Source organism: Megascapheus bottae, chromosome 3 (assembly GCF_031878675.1).
Source record: "Megascapheus bottae isolate mThoBot1 chromosome 3, mThoBot2.hap1, whole genome shotgun sequence".
Taxonomy (NCBI): domain Eukaryota; kingdom Metazoa; phylum Chordata; class Mammalia; order Rodentia; family Geomyidae; genus Megascapheus; species Megascapheus bottae.
In genome coordinates this window covers 54,181,071-54,200,970 of record NC_143511.1, presented here as the reverse complement: position 1 = coordinate 54,200,970, position 19,900 = coordinate 54,181,071, and the positions used below count along the sequence as shown (strand labels likewise).

Below are 19,900 nucleotides of genomic sequence, written 5' to 3'. Positions count from 1 at the left end.
AAGAGAAAAAAAAAACGATGAAGAGGTCTGGGGACAGGGACATAGTTCAAAGTGGCAAAGTGCTTTCCTAAAGAACTAAGCTCAAATTCTAGTACCACCAAAAACAAAAGAAAAAGGACTAAGAAATAACAACAGCAAAAGACAAAATGTAATGGAAATAAGAGAGAAAGACAATACAGATAATTAGCCAAAAAGAAAGCAGGGAATGTGAGGCAAGGAAGACATCTGAGCATGGAAGAAGAGAGACAAATAACAAAATCTGCTTTTTTTTTTTTTTTTGGTGCCAGTCACGGAGCATGAACTCAATGCTTGAGCCCTGAACCTGAGCTTTTCTTCTCAAGGACAGCACTCTACTATTTTATCCACAACTCCACTTCTGGCTTTTTGGTGGTTAACTGAAGATGAGTTTCATGGGTTTTCCTGCCTGGGAAGCTTTGAACCACAATCCTGAGATCTCAAACACCTGAGTAGTTAGAATTACAGATGTGAGCCACCAGTACCCAGCAACAAAAGCTTCTTAATGTATAGCTACATACTTAGAGAAATACAACAAAGCTTATGAATTAGTTAAAACTGGACCATTTACAGCAAATGACAAAATATATATTTTACACAAAACTCTGTACTGATAAGGCATCACAAATAAATATACATACATCTTCCTTTTCTTACTAGGAATATTAGATATTTCAATGATAAAAAATAATACTGACAAAATGCATAAAAGATTATTTTTATCATTAGATTAAAAAAAAGTAAACTGGGATGGAAGCACAGCCTAGTAGTAAAGTGCTTGCCTAGCATGCACAAAGCCCTGGGTTTGATTCCTTGGTACCATATATACAGAAAAAGCCAGTAATGGAGCTGTGGCTCAGGTGGCAGTGTGCTAGCTTTTTTTCTTTGCTTTTTCCAAGTCCTGGGGCTTGAACTAAGGGCCTGAGCACTGTCCTTGGGCTTTTTCAAGGCTAGAGTTCTACCACTTGAGCCACAGCACTACTTCAAGCTTTTTCTATGTATGTGGTACTAAGGAATTGAACCCAGGTCTTTGTTCCTGCTAGGCAAACACACTACCACTAGGCAAGACTACCAGCACAGAGTACTAGCTTTGAGTAAAAAGCTTCCAAGGACAGTGCCCAGGCCCACCCCCCCAAAAAAGGAGCTCAGGGACAGTGGTCACGCCTTGAGTTCAAGTCTCAGGACTGGCTAAATAAATAAATAAACCTTTAATGCATTATGGTCTGAATGTTTATCATCCTCAAAATTTATTTTGAAACTGAACTCCCCAATTCAAGAGTGCTCATAGGTGGAACCTTTAAGAGGTAATGTGGCCATGATAGTTCTGCCCTCATAGATGCAATTAGTGCTAGAGGAAGTGTGGTAGGCCTCTTCTGTCCTGTGAGGACACCAAGATGGAACCATCCAGAAGGAACAAGTCCTCCCCTTCTAGTACCTCAATAGAGGACTTCTCAACCTCCAATATCATCTCTTCAGTATTTTGTTAGAGCACAGAGGGAAACAAAATATAGTTCACGTACATGCAAATATCCTAACTATTCAGGAAGCAGTACCTGGATGATCTCAGTTCTAAACCAAATGAGGCAGAAAAAAAGTCTACAAAACTTTGTCTCTATTCTGCAAAATGCTGGGCTTGAGGTGTTGCTCAATTGGGAAAGTGCCAACCATGAAAGAGACTGGGGGCCGGGAGTTTGGCATAGTGTACCACATGATACATAGAAAAAAGCCGGAAGTGGTTCTGAGGCTCAAGTGGTAGAGCTCTAGCCTTGATAAAGTCCAAGGACAAATGCTAAGGCCCTGAGCTCAAGCCCAGGACTGGCAAAAAAAAAAAAAAAAAAAAAAAAGAAAGAATGAGACTGGGCCCAGTGTCCAAGTCCTGGTACTGGCACAAAAAAAGGTTCAGTTTAATTGTATTATTACATCTATATCATATTACTACCAAATTAAACAGAAATCATAAGGCTACAAATGAATTCTTAAAATACCTAACTACTGTAGTATGTACCACAGTCATGAGTCTACATAGAGCAATGTTTACTTAACATACCTAAGAAGTCCAAGATAATAAGATTTGTCTAAAATCTGCCTCTGGGGACCTAAAAGAAAATTTGTGAATGTTAGAATTTGATTTCAAAATGTGACTAAAGTAGCAACTCTAAGGCACAGCCATAAATTCTCACAATTCACATGAAGATTCCTATACACGGAGAACAGTCCATTTTGAAATGGAAATCTAGTATCTTAGGATCATTACATAAATAATGTATTTGATGGCTCATGCCTGTCACTCTAGCTACTCAGGAGGCTGAGATCTGAGGATCAAGGTTCAAAGCCAGCCTGGGCAGGAAAGTTCATGACACCCTTATCTTCAATTAACCACCAGAAAACTGAAGTAGAGCACTGTGGTTCAATGTAGAATAATGATAGATTTGAACAAAATAATCCCAACATCTGAATTCAAGTCCCAGAACTAGCAAAAAAAAAAATCTGAATTAACACAAACGGAACTAGAGTTGATGCTATTAAGATAGTAGTCACTACAGGACAGGTTAACTAAATGGACACTGGCTTTAGGTATGCCTAAACAGAGCAATAAAATGTATTATTACTGTCTAATAGTCATGTAGGCTTCTTTAGTACTTGACAATTGACAAGTATTAAAAAAATAATTTTTTATTCTATTTTTTTGTCATAGGGCTTGAACTCTGGGCCTACGAGCTGTCCCCGAGCTCTTCAGCTAAAGGCTAGTGCTCTACATTTGAGTGCCACTTCCAATTTTCTGGTGGTTAATTGGAGACAAAAGCCTCATGGACTTTCATGCCCAGGTTTAGCTTTGAACTGCGATCCTCAGATCTCAGCCTCCTGAGTAGCTAGGATTACAGACGTGAGCCACCGGCGCCCGGCGCATTTTATTTTTATTTTAAAGTTCCAGATTCCAGTATATATATCAAACTCTACTGGTACTCAAGTCACTCATAAAAAGTGGTATAGGGTTTTTTTGTACAAAATATATGCATATCATCTCATATATTTTAGGGAAGTGACATGCAAGTATTGGCTATATTATCAAAGAGTAGATATCTGTCAATGTGAGCCAAAGACTCTGACATTTAAATCTCAAGAGACTTGAACAAAATATTACTATCAGAAAAACTAAGTAATCTCGAGTTAAATGCTGCTAATCTTGTTCGAGATGAAGTGCCCCAGCAAAGTATGAGATGTGAGGCTAGTGAGTACTGTCTATTTGAGAGGAAATAGTCAGATAATATCTGACCATAGGAAATGGGACACAAGGGCAGGAGAACAAAAGTCCCAGCAAATAGTGGTGCAGATTCTGATTGTGGCAACACAATCAGAACGCTCCCTCAAGGCTTTGAAGCACAATGGTAGAAACTGAATGACACTGGGCTGGTTCTATTTGAAGGAGAAATTGATATGCTAATAAATAGAAGAGTCTTCTACAGAATTTCGATGCTTCTACTTGTAGAAAATTTTCAAGAAGTAAGATAAAGCATATAGATATTTCTGTGTAGATTTTATAGAATGATTATGCCTGGCACTGGTAGCTCACACCTATAATCCTAGCTACCCAGGAGGATGAGATCTGAAGATAGCAATTTGAAGCCAGCCTGGGCAGACAGCCCATTAGACACCAATTAACTACAAAAAAGTTGTAGCTCAAGTGGCAGAATGCTAGTCTTGAGCACAAAATCTCGGGCACAGTGCCCAGACTCTAAGTTCAGTTCAAACCCCAGGACAGGCACACACGTACACACACATGCACGCGCATGCACCATCATGTAATTTTAACTCCTTTTCTACAGATTGAGAATTATTTGATTTTCATATTTAGCAAATTAATGGTGTCAGAAAATTTAAGTCTCCTGAAATGTACACCATGCCATATTAATAATATAGTCACTCCCTGGTTATCTGCAGGGTGTTGGTTCTAGACTTCAGTATAGATATCAAGTCTCAGAGATGTTCAAGTCCCTCATGGTGTTATAAGGATATCATCCCACATGTTTTTATTCTTTTGTGGGTATGGGACTTGAATTCAGCCTGGGAGAGGTCCCTTAGCTCTTCAGCTCAAGGATACCATCCTACCCTAGAGGGTAGGTTAATTGGAGATAAGAGTCTCAGGTCCTTTTGTGCCAGGGCTGGCTTTGAACCTTGATCCTCAGATCTCAGCCTGCAGAGTAGCCAGGATTTAGGCGTGAGCCACCTCGCCCAGCTATCCCATATATTTGTAATTATCTCTGTTATTTACAATATGATATACAATGTAAATTCTATGTAAATAGTGGATAGGCTTTATTGTTTAGAGAATAATGACAAGAAATTCATGTACTGAACTCATGTTCAGTACAGATGAATTTTTTTCCTATTTTTTTATTGTAATTAGTAAAGGGGTTACATGATATTTGCCAGATAGAAGGTGCATTAATTCACATACATTGATACCCTTTCACATGTCTTGGTACCCATTTCCCTCCCCCCCACACACCCCCTTTTTTCCAATTTTTGATTTGCATTTGGTTGAACATGTACATAGACTCTGGATATGAAGGACTAGTTGTAATACTGCTATCTTCAAATTAATTTTGTACCAGGAGATTATCTTCTGTCTTGATACATTTCTTCTCACAAATAAAACAAACAAAATACCCTCTTTATTAAAAAAAAAGTTAAATTTTGGCTATAAGCTAAAGTACATAATATTTTTGGCTATAAATCAAATTACTGAATCATAACATATAGTGCATCATTATGCCTTACTAAGAAAACAGACATAAAAATTCAGTACAGATGGATGTATTACCTCATTTCCTTATTTACATTATAAGGGAATACTAATTACCAGAAAAATAACATTTTGACTCACTTCTCATAAATACAGATACTTTAACATTGTCATTTTAAAATGGAAATTAAGGAGCATGGGAGCTGGGAGCATGGCCTTAGTGGTAGAGTACTTGCCTAGCATGCACGAAGCCCTGGATTTAACTCCTCAGTACTACATATACAGAAAAAGCCAAAAGTGGTGCTGTGGCTCAAGTGGTAGAGTGGTAGCTTTGAGAAAGCCTAAAGACAGAGCCTGGGCCCTGAGTTCTAGCCCCAGGACTGGCAAAAATTTAAAAAAAAAAAAAGGAAATTTAAAAATTCAGAATATGTCTGAAAACCCAATCCTGGGTTTTTCTTCAAATTTTTTTCAGATTTCTTCATAAGATAGCAAAGCTCCAGATGTTCAGAAAACGAATAACAAAATAGCTTGTATGTGGATATAACTTTCTAGTTACAGTGTATTTTCACATTCATTCTGTCACAACTTTAACAAAGAATAAGAACAACATGCTGTATTTCTCATTTAGTATTCTCATACTCTAGTAATTTTGTACAAATATGTATTCCTTTTCATAAAATAGATACCTTTCATCCCAGTTTTCATTCCACTCAAACCTTGTTGAGTTACAGGTCGATCAGCAACTTTGATTTGAGATGACAAAACTCCACTGGTCCCTAAAGCACCACCACGAGAACAAGGTCTTGCTGTTCCAGGTGGCAACTAAATGATATAAGCAAGATTAGACTTTCATTAAGCTGAAAAATAAACCAATACTATACTTCTTCTATAAGACTGGAAAGAAGCCTTCTTTAAAAATTAAAATTCTACACCATTTGTAAAATAGCAGAAATATTTAATATTATTATTTTATAACATTAAATAACAAATTTTAACATTTAACTCCGTAGTTATATATTATCTTCAAATTGTAAGTCCATCACAGAAACTAGTTAAACAGTTATAGTGTGTTGAAACAACAGCATCTATAAGTGCATTCTTGTTTTTTTATGCAAGTCTTCGGGCTTGAACTCAGTATCTTCAGCACTGTCTATGAGCATTTTTGCTCAAGGTTAGCGCTCTACCACTTGAGCCACAGCTATATTTCCAGTGCTTTTGTTTTTGTTTTGTTGTTGTTATGAAGGCAATGTACAAAGGAGTTACAATTACATAAGAGAGGTAAAGATTACATTTCTTTTCAGACAATGTCACCAACTCTTCCCTCACTCTTCCAGATCCCGTCCCCCATCCCGTACACAAGCTATGAAGTTCATTTTCAACACAGTGTCTGATGAGAGACACTGCTGCATTTGTTCATCCTTTGTCCACTATTTCTGTGCCCTCCTTACCTCCCCAAAACAGATAAATGAACCAACAAGACAAAAAGACAACAACCTTGAAAAAACCTTATTTCCATTTCCTGAAATTCATTTTGATAGATATCATATACATTTCCAAGTGCTTTTTGTTTGTTTTGTTTTTGTAACTAATTGGAGATAAGAGTCTCATAGACTTTCCCGCCTGGGCTGTCTTTGAACTATGATCCTCAGATCTCAGCCTCTTGATTAGCTAGGGTTACAGGCAGGAGCCAGCAGTACCTAGCTCACTTTTGTTTTGTTTAAATGTTTTGTTATTGTATAAATGATGTACAGAGGGTTACAACTGCTTAAGTAAGGTCAAGAGTACATTTCTTTTGGACAAGATTACCCTTTTTTTGTTTTGTTTTGTTTTGTTGGATAATACTGGATTTTCTTTTTTTATTGTTGAGATAATGTATAGAGGGGTTAAATTTTCTTTTTTCAATATATGTTTTCTCTTCATTATTATGTTTAAGTAGTTGCACAAACTAGTTTACATTTAACAAAGCAGTTTATAAATATGATATGTCTTGAACAATGTCACCTCTTTCAACATTCTCACCCACCCCTCCCCTACCTGCCCTTTTCCTAACTATTCTTAATTTCATAGGATACATGTTGGGTTTTTTACTACATTCTTCACCTCTTCTCTTCATTCATCTACTCATTCCCACTAATTCTACAGATTTGTTTTAAACTTACCCCAGTTCCAACTCGAACATTTCCTGATGAGGGTCGAATTCCAGAAGGAGGCCTTCCAGCTAATCCAATTCCACTTCGTGAAATAGGGCGAACTATTGCCGATTTGTGGTTACTGGCCATGGTTTGTTCACTTAAACCACTGTTTGGAAAGAATAAAAAGTTTAATTCTCCTTTAGCATCTTGTATATCAAGATACTACTAGCCCATCATACCTTTTCTCTCATACATTTAATTTAGGACTGGTGGCATGAATCAAATGGTATAGCATCTGCCTAGCAAAGACCAAACCCTCAGTTGAAACTCCAGTAAAATCAATAAATAAATTTAAATGATATTTAAAACTGAATTCATGATGATTTTTCTTGTAAAAATCATCCGTTCCAGGTACCATTGCCGTTCTAGGTACCATTACAGGAATTAATCTGTTTAAATCTGACACTAATTCATAATTATCCTACCAAAATACAAGCCCATTTAACATTCTCTCCTTGTGTGTTTCTAGTCCCTAAACAATCAGCAAATAATTTGATTTCATACTATTTTTTAAAAGCAAGAACAGCTGGCCACTGGTTGCTCACACATATAATCCTAGCTCTTCAGGAGGCTGAGATCTGAGGATTGCTGTTTGAAGATAGCCTGAGTGAGGAAGTCCATGAGACTCTTATCTCCAACTAGCTACCAAAAAAAAAAAGCAAAAAGTAGAGGTGTGGGTTCAAATAGTGGAGCACTAGCCTTGAGAAAACAAAAACAGGTCTGGCACAAAGGGAAAAAAAAGGACCTAAATTCTCCCATCTTTGAAGAATACAAACATACCGACATTCACCTGCTCTCTAGTCTCAACACCCATCCCTCTCATTCAAGATCAATTTCTAATTTCCCTTTTGGATTCTGTCACTTTTGGATACTACAGTCTTTCCATCAATATCTATGATTCTGTCCCTTAAACTAGGCACCAAAACTAATTATTTAATCATTTTCTAGACACTTCCATTCAAATAGCATCATCACTTCATACTGAATAAATTCACACTGAACTCATCCAAGTAGCTCCCTGACTCTATTTCTGTCTTTCTCTAAAATCTAGTGCAATCAGCATCTGTTCCCAGTTCAACTCATCCTAGGTACTTTTTTTTTCATCCTAGGTACTTTTAACTAACACTGTTAGTTACTGTTACTCTAACATAGTTTGAGAAAACGTAGAATATACAGAGATTTTCTTTGACACAGCTTTAGAGTGGTAGAAAAAAAGATTAGCACTCTGGCAGTCCCAGTGGGATTAAGAAAATCGGGGAGGAAATGGTCCAGAAACAAGGGCATACTAAAGCCACTAGCACAACAATGTTCACTGCAGCACTATTTATCATAGAAAAATATGGAACCAACCGGGAGGTCCCTCAGTAGATGATTGGATCAACAAGATGTGGTATTTATACACAATGGAATTCTATGCTGCCATCAAGAAAGAACAACATCGACCCATTTGTAAAGAAATGGAAAGACTTGGAAAAAAAACATATTAAGTGAAGTAAGCCAGACCCAAAGGAACATAGGCTCAATGGTTTACCTCATTTGTAATAGTTAGTAAAAACCTAGGACTCTCCTAACAGAGGATTACAATAGCTCAAACCCCAGATACATAAGGCCATATAGGATGAGGCCAAATTAATGGATCTCCAAGACATGGAAACAAGAGCTTAATTATGAGTGACTGTTGTTCTTAAAGTACTGTTTTTTTTTTATTCTCTTGTGTTGCTCTTTGGTTAATTTCATATTGTTATAGTATCTGACTTTGTTACCTAGTATGTTATATATATACATATATATATATATGTTTATTTGAAATAGGAAGGGGAAAATGAGGGGAGAGCTAGGGGGAGGGAAATGGGGACAAAAACATGAGAAGGGATATCAATGTGTGAGTAGGAATATACCTTCTATCTGGCAAATATAACTGTAACTCCTCTATACACTAAAATAAAAAATTAAAAAGGGCCAGGAGTTTGGCCTAGTGGTTGAGTACTTGCCTAGCACTCACGAAGACCAGGGTTCAATTCCTCAAAACCACAAACATAGAAAAAAGCCAGAAGTGGTGTTGTGGCTCAAGTGGTAGAGCTCTAGCCTTGAGGAAAGCACAAGGATTGTGCTCAGACCCTGAGCTCAAGGCCCAGGACTGGCAAAAAAAAAAAAAAAGAAAGAAAGAAAACCGGGGAGGAGGAGAACCAGTAAAACATATACCTTGAACTCTATGGTTATTCAACCAAATAGACACGGGTGAGGGGTTCTTTAAACAATCCTTCGGTTCCATAATGATTAAGGATTAAACATTCTACTTCTGCACGGTGTCTCATGCCTTTAATCCTAGCTACTTGGGAGGCAGAGATGCGCAGAAGACAGGTTGATATTTGCCTGGCATAAAAGTTCACAGTCAAGTTCAACCAATGGCTGAGCATGATGGTGGGCCTGTCAACCAGCTACAAGGAAAAGCAGCAGTAAGGAAACAGGAGCCTACACTGAGTGAGCATAAAGGGAAACCCAACCCTGAAAATAACCAAGGCCAAACAGGGGTGAAGGCATGACTCTAGTGGTAGAATGTCTGCAGGGGAAGCAAAGAAGACTCTTGGTCCCTTAAACAACAACAAAACAATTACAGCTACCAGCAGTCTAATCTGGACATCCTGGCACATCACTGAACCCCAGTGGATGTGTTCTCTGATCTCCCAAACAGAAGTGTGGAGCAGGGTGATGGCGTTTCATGCCACGTAATCCTAGCTACTCAAGAAGCTGGGATCTGAGGACAGAATCCCGGGGACTTCTCTTGCCATTAACTGGAAGAAAGAAAAGAAAGGAAAAGAAAAGAAAAAGAAAGGAAAGAAGGAAGGAAGGAAGGAAAAAAGGAAAAAAGAAAGAAAGAAGAGAGAGAGAGAGAGAGAGAGAGAGAGAGAGAGAGAGAGAGAGAGAGAGAGAGAGAGAGAGAGAGAGAGAGAGAGAGAGCGCGCGCAAGCCAGCCAGGAGTGGAGCTGTGGTTCAAGAGGTAGAGCACCAGCCTTGAGCGAAGCAACTAAGGGGCGGCACCCAGGCCCTCAGTTTCAAGCCACAAACATACATATATACATGCATACACACATGCAAACATACAAACATGCATACACTCAAACATATGCATGCATGCATGCATACATACATACATACATACATACATGCATGCATGCATGCATGTGGCCAAGAGCCCTACCTCGCAGAGTAGCTGTCAAGAAGATAGATAATTCGACATGAACTCTGGGACCACTAGTAATGTAATACATCCGGGAACCCTCTGCCCGGTGGCTCCCCTCAGCGCCCTGGGAGGCTGAGGTGGCCAACCGACCCCCAGGAGGGGCCGGGTAAACACCCAAGAGCCAACAATTCCCCGTCAGTCGGGCCCAGGAAGGAGAAAGGAGAGAGGGAAGAGGGAGAGAGGGAAAGGGAGGGGGAAAGGAGAGAGGGAGGGACAGAGAAAGAGAGCGAGCGCACCCCTGGGTATGTTTCTCACCTCCGCGGGCGCGGAAGGAGGGCGGGTGGTCGCTTGGTACCCCCACTCCCTCCCTGGGCGCTCGAACCTCTCTGAAGCTTCCCAGGCTTCGAGGAAGCCGCTTAGTGACCCTTCTGCCCCAGCTCCGGACACGGAGTCTTCCGGGGCGCCCAGGCCTCGCCACCCACCGCCCACCACTGGTGCAACGCCGCGTATCCTGGCAACGGGGGCGGGGCTAGCGGGTTCCTTCTCCCGATTGGCCCAGCCTCCGTCTCTGCTCTCGGAAATGCTATCGCGATAGTTGAAGATTCGAGGACGCTCCTAGATGCTGGCTATGGCTAGCAAACAGCCAAGCATTTGAGAGGAACCTGCTTGCGGGTTTTGTTACATCTCCTGGTCACCTCACGGCCGCTGCGGTGAGCTGCGTGTGCTTTCATAGGGATGGTTGGAAGCTATTCGTTCTAGGCAGTTCCTATGCCTCCATTGTAACCTGGTAGTTGACCTACCATCTAAGTGTGTGAAGAAGAATGTGTCCTAAGTGGAAGGTGCCCTTTAAAGAGTGATCATTTGGAGTTAGTATGTAGCCCAGGCGACCAGATTATTACGCAGCCCTGGGAATTGTGATCCTTCTTTGGCCTTGGTCTCTTTAAATGCTGGGATTACAGCCAGATTCCATACCAAGAACTCAAAAAGAATGAATGGGTTGTTGTCTTCATGGAGTCACTTCGCCTCAAAACACATTTCTCTGATAAAATAACCTTTACTTTTTATTCCCCACCTCCTTGCTCCCGCCAGTACATAAGGGAGCTTAAATGTGTTTGTAAAAGAATTGAGATTTTTAACCATTATTTTGTACATCATTCACATCCAGCTTTCTCCTGCATATGGTTGCTTTAGAGGAGTTTAAAATAACTCAAACCATACCAGACCTGGGGACATAGGCACTGAAGAGGCTGAGGATTCACAATTGGAGGCTTGGAGGCCAGCCTGAGCTGCACACCAAAAGTCTTGTCAGGAAAAAAAAAAAAAAAAAAGAACCAAGAAAAGCACTCCTGAAATGGCATGTGGCTTGATTCTCCTTTGAAGTTTGTAAAGAATCTTTCATGTAATTATCTACATTGAAGATTTACAATCTTTTACAATGCTTATGATCCGACAGAGTTCCTCCTTTATTTTTCTAGCCTCTTTGTAGGAAATCCAAATGACTGCTTACTAGCTTTTCTAGACTTCCTTATATAGTGCTTACTAGACAGCTGCTCTAATTCTGTAACACACTCCCCAGCCACAAAGGGAAAACAAAGGCAGGACTTCAGTTGTCTAGGTAAGTGAGGCTGATAGCCAGTTTCTAAGATTTCTGAGGTCTTTCCCCAATAGCCATGTCCAGCCTCAGTGTGTTGGTGCAAGGACGTTGTCTATGCCTAGAGCCTTTAGAGGAGAACTTCTAGCCTCTTTCTTTGGCATCCTGTGAGCCACTTGATGATCATTAAATAAATCCCCTTTCTGATTTCAAATTATCTGTCGATGGCTTCAGTAGCTTTCAATAAAGAACAGACAGAAGCAGAGTATGGTGGTCTAACAGGAGTGATTTGAAATAACTGTAGTGCCTGGACCAGGCCCTTTACCTCTATAGTTTGGAAAAATGAGTCCACAGACACAGAGATATAAAACTACAAAGATTGAGAGAGGAAAAAAAACACCCAGTGAGAGCATAAAACTTGAACTCAGGAGTTGAAGGACTAGTCATACACACACTTTGAATGATAAACTTTGCCACATTAAACCTCAAGCCGATGTCAGTTCCAAATCCAAAGTACTGAAGGTTGTTGAAATGAATGCAAGAGCAAAACAAAGAACTTATTTAGCATGTAGCAAATTCCCACTGTCTAAGATGCTCAGGAAGCTAAGGCAGAAGGATTGATTGGGTCAGGAGTTTGAAGTCAGCCTAAACAATAGCAAAACCTCATCTCAAGGGAAACAAAGTTAAAAAAAAATACTTATTTGGAGCTGGTGCTAATGGTTCATGACTGTAATCTTAGCTACTCAGGAGACAGAGATCTGAGTATCATGGCTCAAAGGTAATTCAGGAAGGAAAAAGTCTCAGTCCATGAGTCTCTTATCTCCAGTTAATCACCAAAAAAGCCAGAAGTGAGGCTCTGGCTCAAGAGGTAGAGCATTAGCCTTGAACAAAAAAGCTCAGTAACAAGGCTAGGCCAACTTCAACTCCCAGGAGAAGCATATAAAAAAATTATTTGGCAAGAAGTTAAGCAGTTACCTTACTTGGACTATTCTAGAGGGAAAGTTAAGACAATAAAACCAGTGGCTGGCTAGTTGGCTACTTGTAACTGATTGCATTTATGTTATATTTTCCTTATATAAGGAAATGACCCAGGTCATTAAAGCTGACTCAGTCTAATGACCTCCCATTTCTTTATTGTAATACACATATCATTCCCACTGTAACTTCTAGGAATAGATGTAATATATTGACATATATATATATATATTTACTCGTGCTTATAAAAGAGACATTTAAATATGATCAGAACTGTAGTTTTAGCTCAAAAACTAACCAGGATGCTTTCAGTTACATATTTTTTTGTTGTTTGTTTTTTGCTTGCCAGTCCTGGGCTTGGACTCGGGGCCTGAGCACTGTCCTTTTCTCAAGGTTAGAGCTCTACCACTTGAGCCTCAGCACCAGTTCTGGCTTTTTAATATGTATGTTGTACCGAGGAATTGAGCCCAGGTCTTTGTGCACGCTAGACAAGCACTGTACCACTAGGCCAAACTCCCGGCCTAGGTCATACCCCCGGCCCTCAGTTAAATATACATATATATATATATATATATGTGTGTGTATTATTTTTTTTTGCCAGTCCTGGGCTTCGGCTCAGGGCTTGAGCACTGTCCTTGGACTTTCTCAAGGCTAGCACTCTACTACTTGAGCCTCAGCACCACTTCCGGCTTTTTTCTATGTATGTGGAGTACCGATGAATTAAACCCAGGTGCATGCTAGGCAAGCACTCTACCACTAGGCCAAACTCCCAGCCCCTCAGTTAAATATTTTTAAAAGACAGTTTTTCCTTTCTTACTCTCTTTCTCCCCATCTCTACTTCCCAATGTTTGAGAATTCAAAAATGTCTTTATAGCTCTGGGAAGGGTCACCATAGTCCTCTCTTTATCTTGCTGTGCAGGAGTGAAGAACATCCTGCACAGCAAGAAATACAACTCTAGAGGCAATACATAGGACCCTGGCCCAAACAATGGGAAGTCATGTCTCAGTATGTCTAGCCAGAAGCACACTCTGCAAAGCTTCCATCAAAAAGCCCCTCTGCCTCCCCAGGGAGGACTGTAACCCCCCCACAACATTGTATAACATTGTATGGTTATTTTGCTCCAAATTAATAAGCCTTTATTTTCTTTTGTCCAGTACCCTGCTCTCATTACTTGTGAACTACCTGAGTTCAGGGGACCAAACTTCAGGTATCATGTTATCAAAGACAAAGCTGGAGTTTGATAAGATTTCAATATGTTGCAGAGGGAAGTTCCTTCTCTCCAGAAGTAGGAAATGAAATCTATATTGACCTGAACAGAGACACCAAAAAAAATTTAAAAAATATGCATGTGAGGGTCTTTTTTAAAGAAACATGGGAATAAAGGCAAGCAGGTGCTCAATAAAGTTAGGGTCTCCAGGCTGACCTTGAACTCACTATGTAGTCCAAGCTTATCTGGAACTTGCAAACTTGCAGCGTCCTCAGTGTGGAGATTAAAGCCTATACGGCCATGTCTGGCTCAATTTTCTGCTCTTTATAAATTACTCAGGTTAAGGTATTTTGTTATTACAACCCCAAAGTACCAACCAGAAAAGTAGAAAACTGGAGAGGACAAGTAGGGGATTGGTGGGGAAATGGGAGAAAATGATAAAAGGGATGACACTGATTAAGATGCATGTTGATCAGAAACCCCATTATGTAACTAATTAAAGGCAATTTAAAACTTAACATCTTTAAGGGCAATGAATACCTTTTCCTTTAACATTGTATTGGTCCATGAGAAGTTTGCTAACTGCTATACAAGGACTAGGAAAGGGGGTCGCTGTTTACTAGTACAGGCTGAATCAGTCTGTTCAGACCGACTTCAGGATTCTGTCAGTTTTCCTACAGATTCCTTGTTTTAGCTTGCCTAACTATCTGAAATTAACAGTTTTGGACCATGTTGACTTCCATTTTAGTATCCAATATTTGTGTATGTTAGTGTGTGTGTGTGTGTGTGTGTGTGTGCACCTGTGTACCACTACTGAGCTTGAAATCATTTTGATTTTGTTTCTTGTGCTGTACTAATCTGACAGGCTTGGCTGCCAAGTTGTTTTTGTTTTTGTAAAAATGCTTAACCTGCTCGACCATCAGCAAGTGGTTACGACCACTGGTGTGAAGTTTCATCCTTGTGATTAATGACTCTGGACACTATAAGGTGATTACCACCTGCATGTGATGTTTACCTTTAAAAGCTCAGTCCCACTGAAGGTCGGGATAGCCACTGCAGTGCTATTAAAATAACTCCTAGCTCAGTTAACTGGGGACTGGTGACTATTTCCGGGGGATTCAGGGCCTCCCCAAAATGGCTAGGATATTACATATGGAGGCCCTAGTGAGATCCCAGCCTCAGGCCTTGACTTTGGGAAGCTCAAGACTGATGAGCCCCAACCATTCAAAGGGGGTGGCCATTGAGAGAAATTCCTCTCAGCTCCATAGAAGGGGGTAGCTTTTTCAGACTGGATACTTCCCGTCTGTCTAAATCCTCTAGAGGTAAGCATTTTGTGTACTGACTGACTGGTAAGTGTCTTGTGTTCTATGTACTAGCTAAAACAGGCTGGTGTGTACTGACAGCCTTGGATGGGTTCATAGATGAGCTGGATGCATCTGTACACCCCAACCTTAGGTGGTAATGAGACGTTGCCCTATCTGGTATGGACCAACTGAAACAGGTTGGCACCAGTTGAAATAGACTGGTGAGTGTGTTATGTTCTGTTTACCAACCTAAATTGAACCTGAACTGAACCAGAACTGGACCAGGCCAGGTAAGTGCTGACTTTGGGTGAGTTTGAGTCCCACTTGAGGCTTGTCTATGTGGTTACTTGTTTATTCCTTGTCTCTGAGCACAGCTGTTTCTATTTACCAACGGGACAACATGGGCTAATTGACGTCAGTCTCTACACACAGTAATGCTTGAATATTTTTCTGAATTCAGTAATAGCCACTGCTCATGGGCTATCTCTGGGCTCTCTGGGAGTTTGAATGGCAGGAGTTCAATGTAAATTGGCTGAGGTTTGCTTGAATCTGCCCCTCTATGCAGTTCATAGGATAATCTTTTTTTAATAGTCAAATGATTTATTGGAAAAGTGTGCTTTGGTGTCTTAGCCCCTGAAAGCATCAGGTACCTTGGAAGTAGGAGTGCAGACTGGAAGCAAATGCTGGTTTTGAAACATGGGAAGGGGTATCAATGTTCAAAAAGTAATGTACCCACTGTCTGATGAATGTAACTGTAACTGTAACCCCTCTATACATTATCCCAATAAAATAAAATAAAACCAACTTTAAAAATATTTTTATCTGGGGCCGGGAGTTTGGCCTAGTGGTAGAGTGCTTGCCTAGCATGCACGAGGACCCGGGTTCAACTCCTCGGTACTACATACATAGCAAAAAGCTGGAAGTGGTGCTGAGGCTCAAGTGGTAGAGTGCTAGCCTTGAGAAAGTCCAAGGACAGTGCTCAAGCCTTGAGCCCAAGCCCAGGGCTGGCAAAAAAAATTTTTTTATCTTTTCACACTGTAAATAAGTTTATAAAATCATTTGGACTGTATCTCTAACTGAAAATAGCTTTGTTAAATTCAAATATAGTGACAAATTTGCATAAGGCTGTTGACAAAAACCTTTTATGCTATTTGATAAACATGAAAATATTTCATATATGTGATTCACAAAATTTGAGAAACTTCAGAAATTAAAGACATGATTCACTGAGAGAAATATTCAATAATTTTGAATTAAGTACCTTCATTGTATCTTGTTATATATTAACTGCTTCAAGGAAAAATTTTATACAGAGATACAGATATATCATATGAAAAATTTCCCCTATATTATATCTTCATTTAAAGTCCATGAGACTCTTTTTTCTTACCAGTCCTGGGCTTGAAACTCAGGGCCTGAGCACTGTCATCGGGCTTTCTCAAGGCTAGAGCTCTACCACTTGAGCACAGCACCACTTCTGGCTTTTTTATGTATGTGTTACTGAGGAATTGAACTGGGTCTTCATGCATGCTAAGCAAGCACTCTATCACTAGGCCAACTCCTGGCAGCAGGAGTTGGGGAACCTGGTCACTCAAACTAGATCCCCAAGTTCTTCGGAAACAAGGAACCTCAGGGATGACATATTCCTTTTTCTGAAAAAAAAAATCTCAGGCTTTAGCTCTTTGAATCTATTTTCTTTACTCATTAACCCCCTTGGAATGATTGTCAGCAGCTTCTACAAATCCTCTTTGCCCCCAAGGAGTGGGATAGGAGCTGTCAGGTGGCTTCAAAGCTATGAGCCACAGTTATCTTCCAGGAAACTGAAACCAGTGTGAAGTCTGCCCTTGGTTAAAGCCAGTCAGCTCATTTTTACCTTCGAATGGAGAAACCCAGGTATTCTCCAGCCAGCTAACCTGGGCAAGGCTTCTGCAAAGTTTTAAGAACTCTACAACTTTTGGGGCCGGGTGTTTGGCCTAGTGGTAGAGTGCTTGCCTAGCATGCAAGAAGACCCAGGTTCAATTCCTTAGTACCCCACATACATAGCAAAAAAAAAAGCCCGAATTGGTGCTGAGGCTCAAGTGGTAGAGTGCTAGCCTTGAGAAAGTCCAAGGACAGTGCTCAAGCCCTGAGCCCAAGCCCAGGACTGCCAAAAAAAACCAAAACTCTTCAACTCTCTTTGAACACCAGTCAAGTCCTGGCATGTCCCTCCACCCCCACCCCCGCAAAAAAGTAGGGGCTGGGAGTTGAACATAGGGCTTGGGTGCTGTCCCTGAAGCACTTTTCCTCGAGTAATGTTCTACCACTGAGTTACAGCTACATTCTGGCTTTTTCCTGGTTAAATGGAGCAATAGTCTCAGTTTTGTTCCTGGGCTGGCTTAGGCTCCATATCTAGGGAATAAAGGGGAAAAGTTTGATAGAATATATTTTATTGGTTAAGTAGAAAGTACAGAGGACTCTGGTTAAACTTGTTTCCATTTATTGATGAATTGGACATCAGAGGTAAGAGTAATTTTAGCCTGAATTTCAAATTAAAAATATAACAAGGCAAATTATTTGTAAATTGGGAATACAATTTACCTTCGAAGGTTATTAACAACCGAACAATTGAGCAACTATGTGAAATTGCCCTGTAAGTGAAAATATGAAATAATAGGAGGGTAAGATGAGGGTAGGGAGTAGGGGGAGGGAAATGGGGACAAAAACATAAGAAGGGATATCAATGTGAGAAGTAATGCACCCTCTCTCTGGCAAATGTAACTGTAACCTCTCTATACATTGAAATAAAAAAAATATATATATAAAATGGGAAAACATTCATGGAGGGCCAGTTATAAAGAAAGCAATAGGGCCAGGAGTTTGGCCTAGTGGTAGAGTGCTTGCTTAGCATGCACTAAGACCCAGGTTCGATTCCTTGGTACCATGTACATAGAAAAAGGCCAGAAGTGGTGCTGTGGCACAAGTGGTAGAGCACTAGCCTTGAGGAAAGCCCAAGGACAGCGCTCAGGCCCTGAGTTCAAGGCCCATGACTGGCAAAAAAAAAATCAGTAACTAGATGGTAAAGATAGAAAGGTCCCGAGGAAATTGTCTTGCAGAAGAGATGGATATGTGAAACTTTTTAAATTCAATAAACAATATATAGGAGATAAAATTCTGTTGGTTTGGCAGAGGAACTTGAAGGATCAAGATGACACACGGGTAGTGAAATATGACAGAACAAAGAATGTAATTGTCTTTTTTGGGGGGGAGGGGTCATGGGGCTTGATCTCTGGGCTTGGGAGCTGTCCCTGAGCACTTCAGCTCAAAGCTACTTCCCTACCCGTGGAGCCACACATAATTTCAGGTTTTCTAGTGGTTAATAGGAGATAAGAGTCTCACGGAATTCAGTGCCTGGGCTGGTTTTGAATTGTGATCCTCAGATCTTAGCCTCTTGAGTTGCTAGGATTACAGGTGTGAACCACTGCACCCAGCTCTTTGTTCTTTAAGCATGATGTAGCTCAGGCTAGCCTTGATTTCACCTTCTTCCTATTTCAGCCTCCCGAAAAACTGTATTAGGGGAGGAGGGCGAAGGAGGGAGAGAGGGTTTGGAGAGTGGGGGAAGGAGGAGGAGACCTAAATAGCACGATAAATCTAGGAATGGCCAGAACTCAACATGCTGAAGCAGTGAGATATGACAGGAAGATGAATTTAGTAAAAGAAGTGAAAGACCTTCACAATGTACCCTAAGAATGAAAATGTCAAGACGTTGATGAATAAAGGAATACTACTTAGATCTCCTCTCTAGAAAAATCCTATTTCTATTTATTTGGATGTAGAGTTTGAACTCAGGGCTTGGGTGCTGTCTCTGATCTCTTCTGCTTAAGGCTGCCCCTCTACTTCAAGCTATAGCACCATTTCTGGTTTGCTGGTAGTTAACTGAAGAGAAGTCTCACAGGGACTTTTCTGCCCTCCCTGACCTTGAACCATGATCCTCAGATCTCATCCTCCTAAGCACAGGCATGAGCCACCAGTGTCCGGCTGGATAATCACTTAACGTGTAGAGGATTTGGCTGGACATCAGAGGCAGAAATAATCAAGAATGAACTAATTTAAGGAAGAGACCTGTAGGTAGAGTACCACTGAAGCAATAAGCCAACAGGGGAACCAAAGAAGGTGTTGAACATATGGACATGGATGGGCAGGAATTGCTTCCTATCCCTTAGGCAAAGATAATTTGGTAATCTGGAAGGCAGGTAAACGAATGATTAATAGGGCTCCAGACCCTCAGACTTCGTATGAATAAATCTTTTTTTTTACAATTTTTTTTGTCGGTCGTAGGGCATTACAGGCGACAGCCACCAGTTCCCAGCAATAAATGTAAAAAAATTAACAGGCGAACGTGGAGAGAACCGGGTAGGCAAGCCCTAAGAGAAAGCAGGAGTCCGCAGCCCTCCCCGAGTCTTCCAGGGGCAAGTCTCCAGCTCTCATATTTAAAATATCCGGTTTCAGCGCGCTGGCGTGAGCGCCCGAGCGCACGGCATTGTGGGACTTGTAGTTCCTCGCGGCCTGAACCGCGGCAGTCCACCGGGACTCGAGAGCGGGGGTGGGCGTGGCCTTGGGCGTTCGAGGCCGAGTACCCTGGGCGTCGTCCGCTCCTTCAGCCAGCGACCTCGAGCGCAGGTGCAGAGCGAGCCCCGCCCCCCACGTCGTCCGC

The 19,900-nt window shown here is 40.9% G+C and overlaps 2 protein-coding genes across 4 annotated transcripts in view; one reads left to right on the top strand and one right to left on the bottom strand.

The window, feature by feature from the left end:
- Ift74 (intraflagellar transport 74) overlaps window positions 1-10,998 on the bottom strand; it is a 67,976-nt gene extending 56,978 nt beyond the window's left edge. The window contains exons 1-4 of one of the 3 annotated variants that reach the window (XM_090330074.1): window positions 10,933-10,998; window positions 6,919-7,057; window positions 5,446-5,581; window positions 2,063-2,111 (exon numbers count right to left, since the gene is read on the bottom strand). In XM_090330074.1, the coding sequence (XP_090186200.1) occupies window positions 2,063-2,111; window positions 5,446-5,581; window positions 6,919-7,038 (305 nt within the window). In that variant the 5' untranslated portion in view covers window positions 7,039-7,057; window positions 10,933-10,998. Of the gene's footprint in view, window positions 1-2,062; window positions 2,112-5,445; window positions 5,582-6,918; window positions 7,058-10,447; window positions 10,622-10,932 lie in introns of those variants that run through there. The other 2 variants (XM_090330073.1, XM_090330075.1) reach the window with 2 other exon arrangements.
- The window catches only part of Plaa (phospholipase A2 activating protein), a 50,773-nt gene continuing 41,640 nt past the window's right edge, over window positions 10,768-19,900 (top strand). The window contains exon 1 of the mRNA XM_090330072.1: window positions 10,768-10,842. The gene's annotated coding sequence lies outside the window, so the exon portion shown is untranslated. The remainder of the gene's footprint in view (window positions 10,843-19,900) is intronic.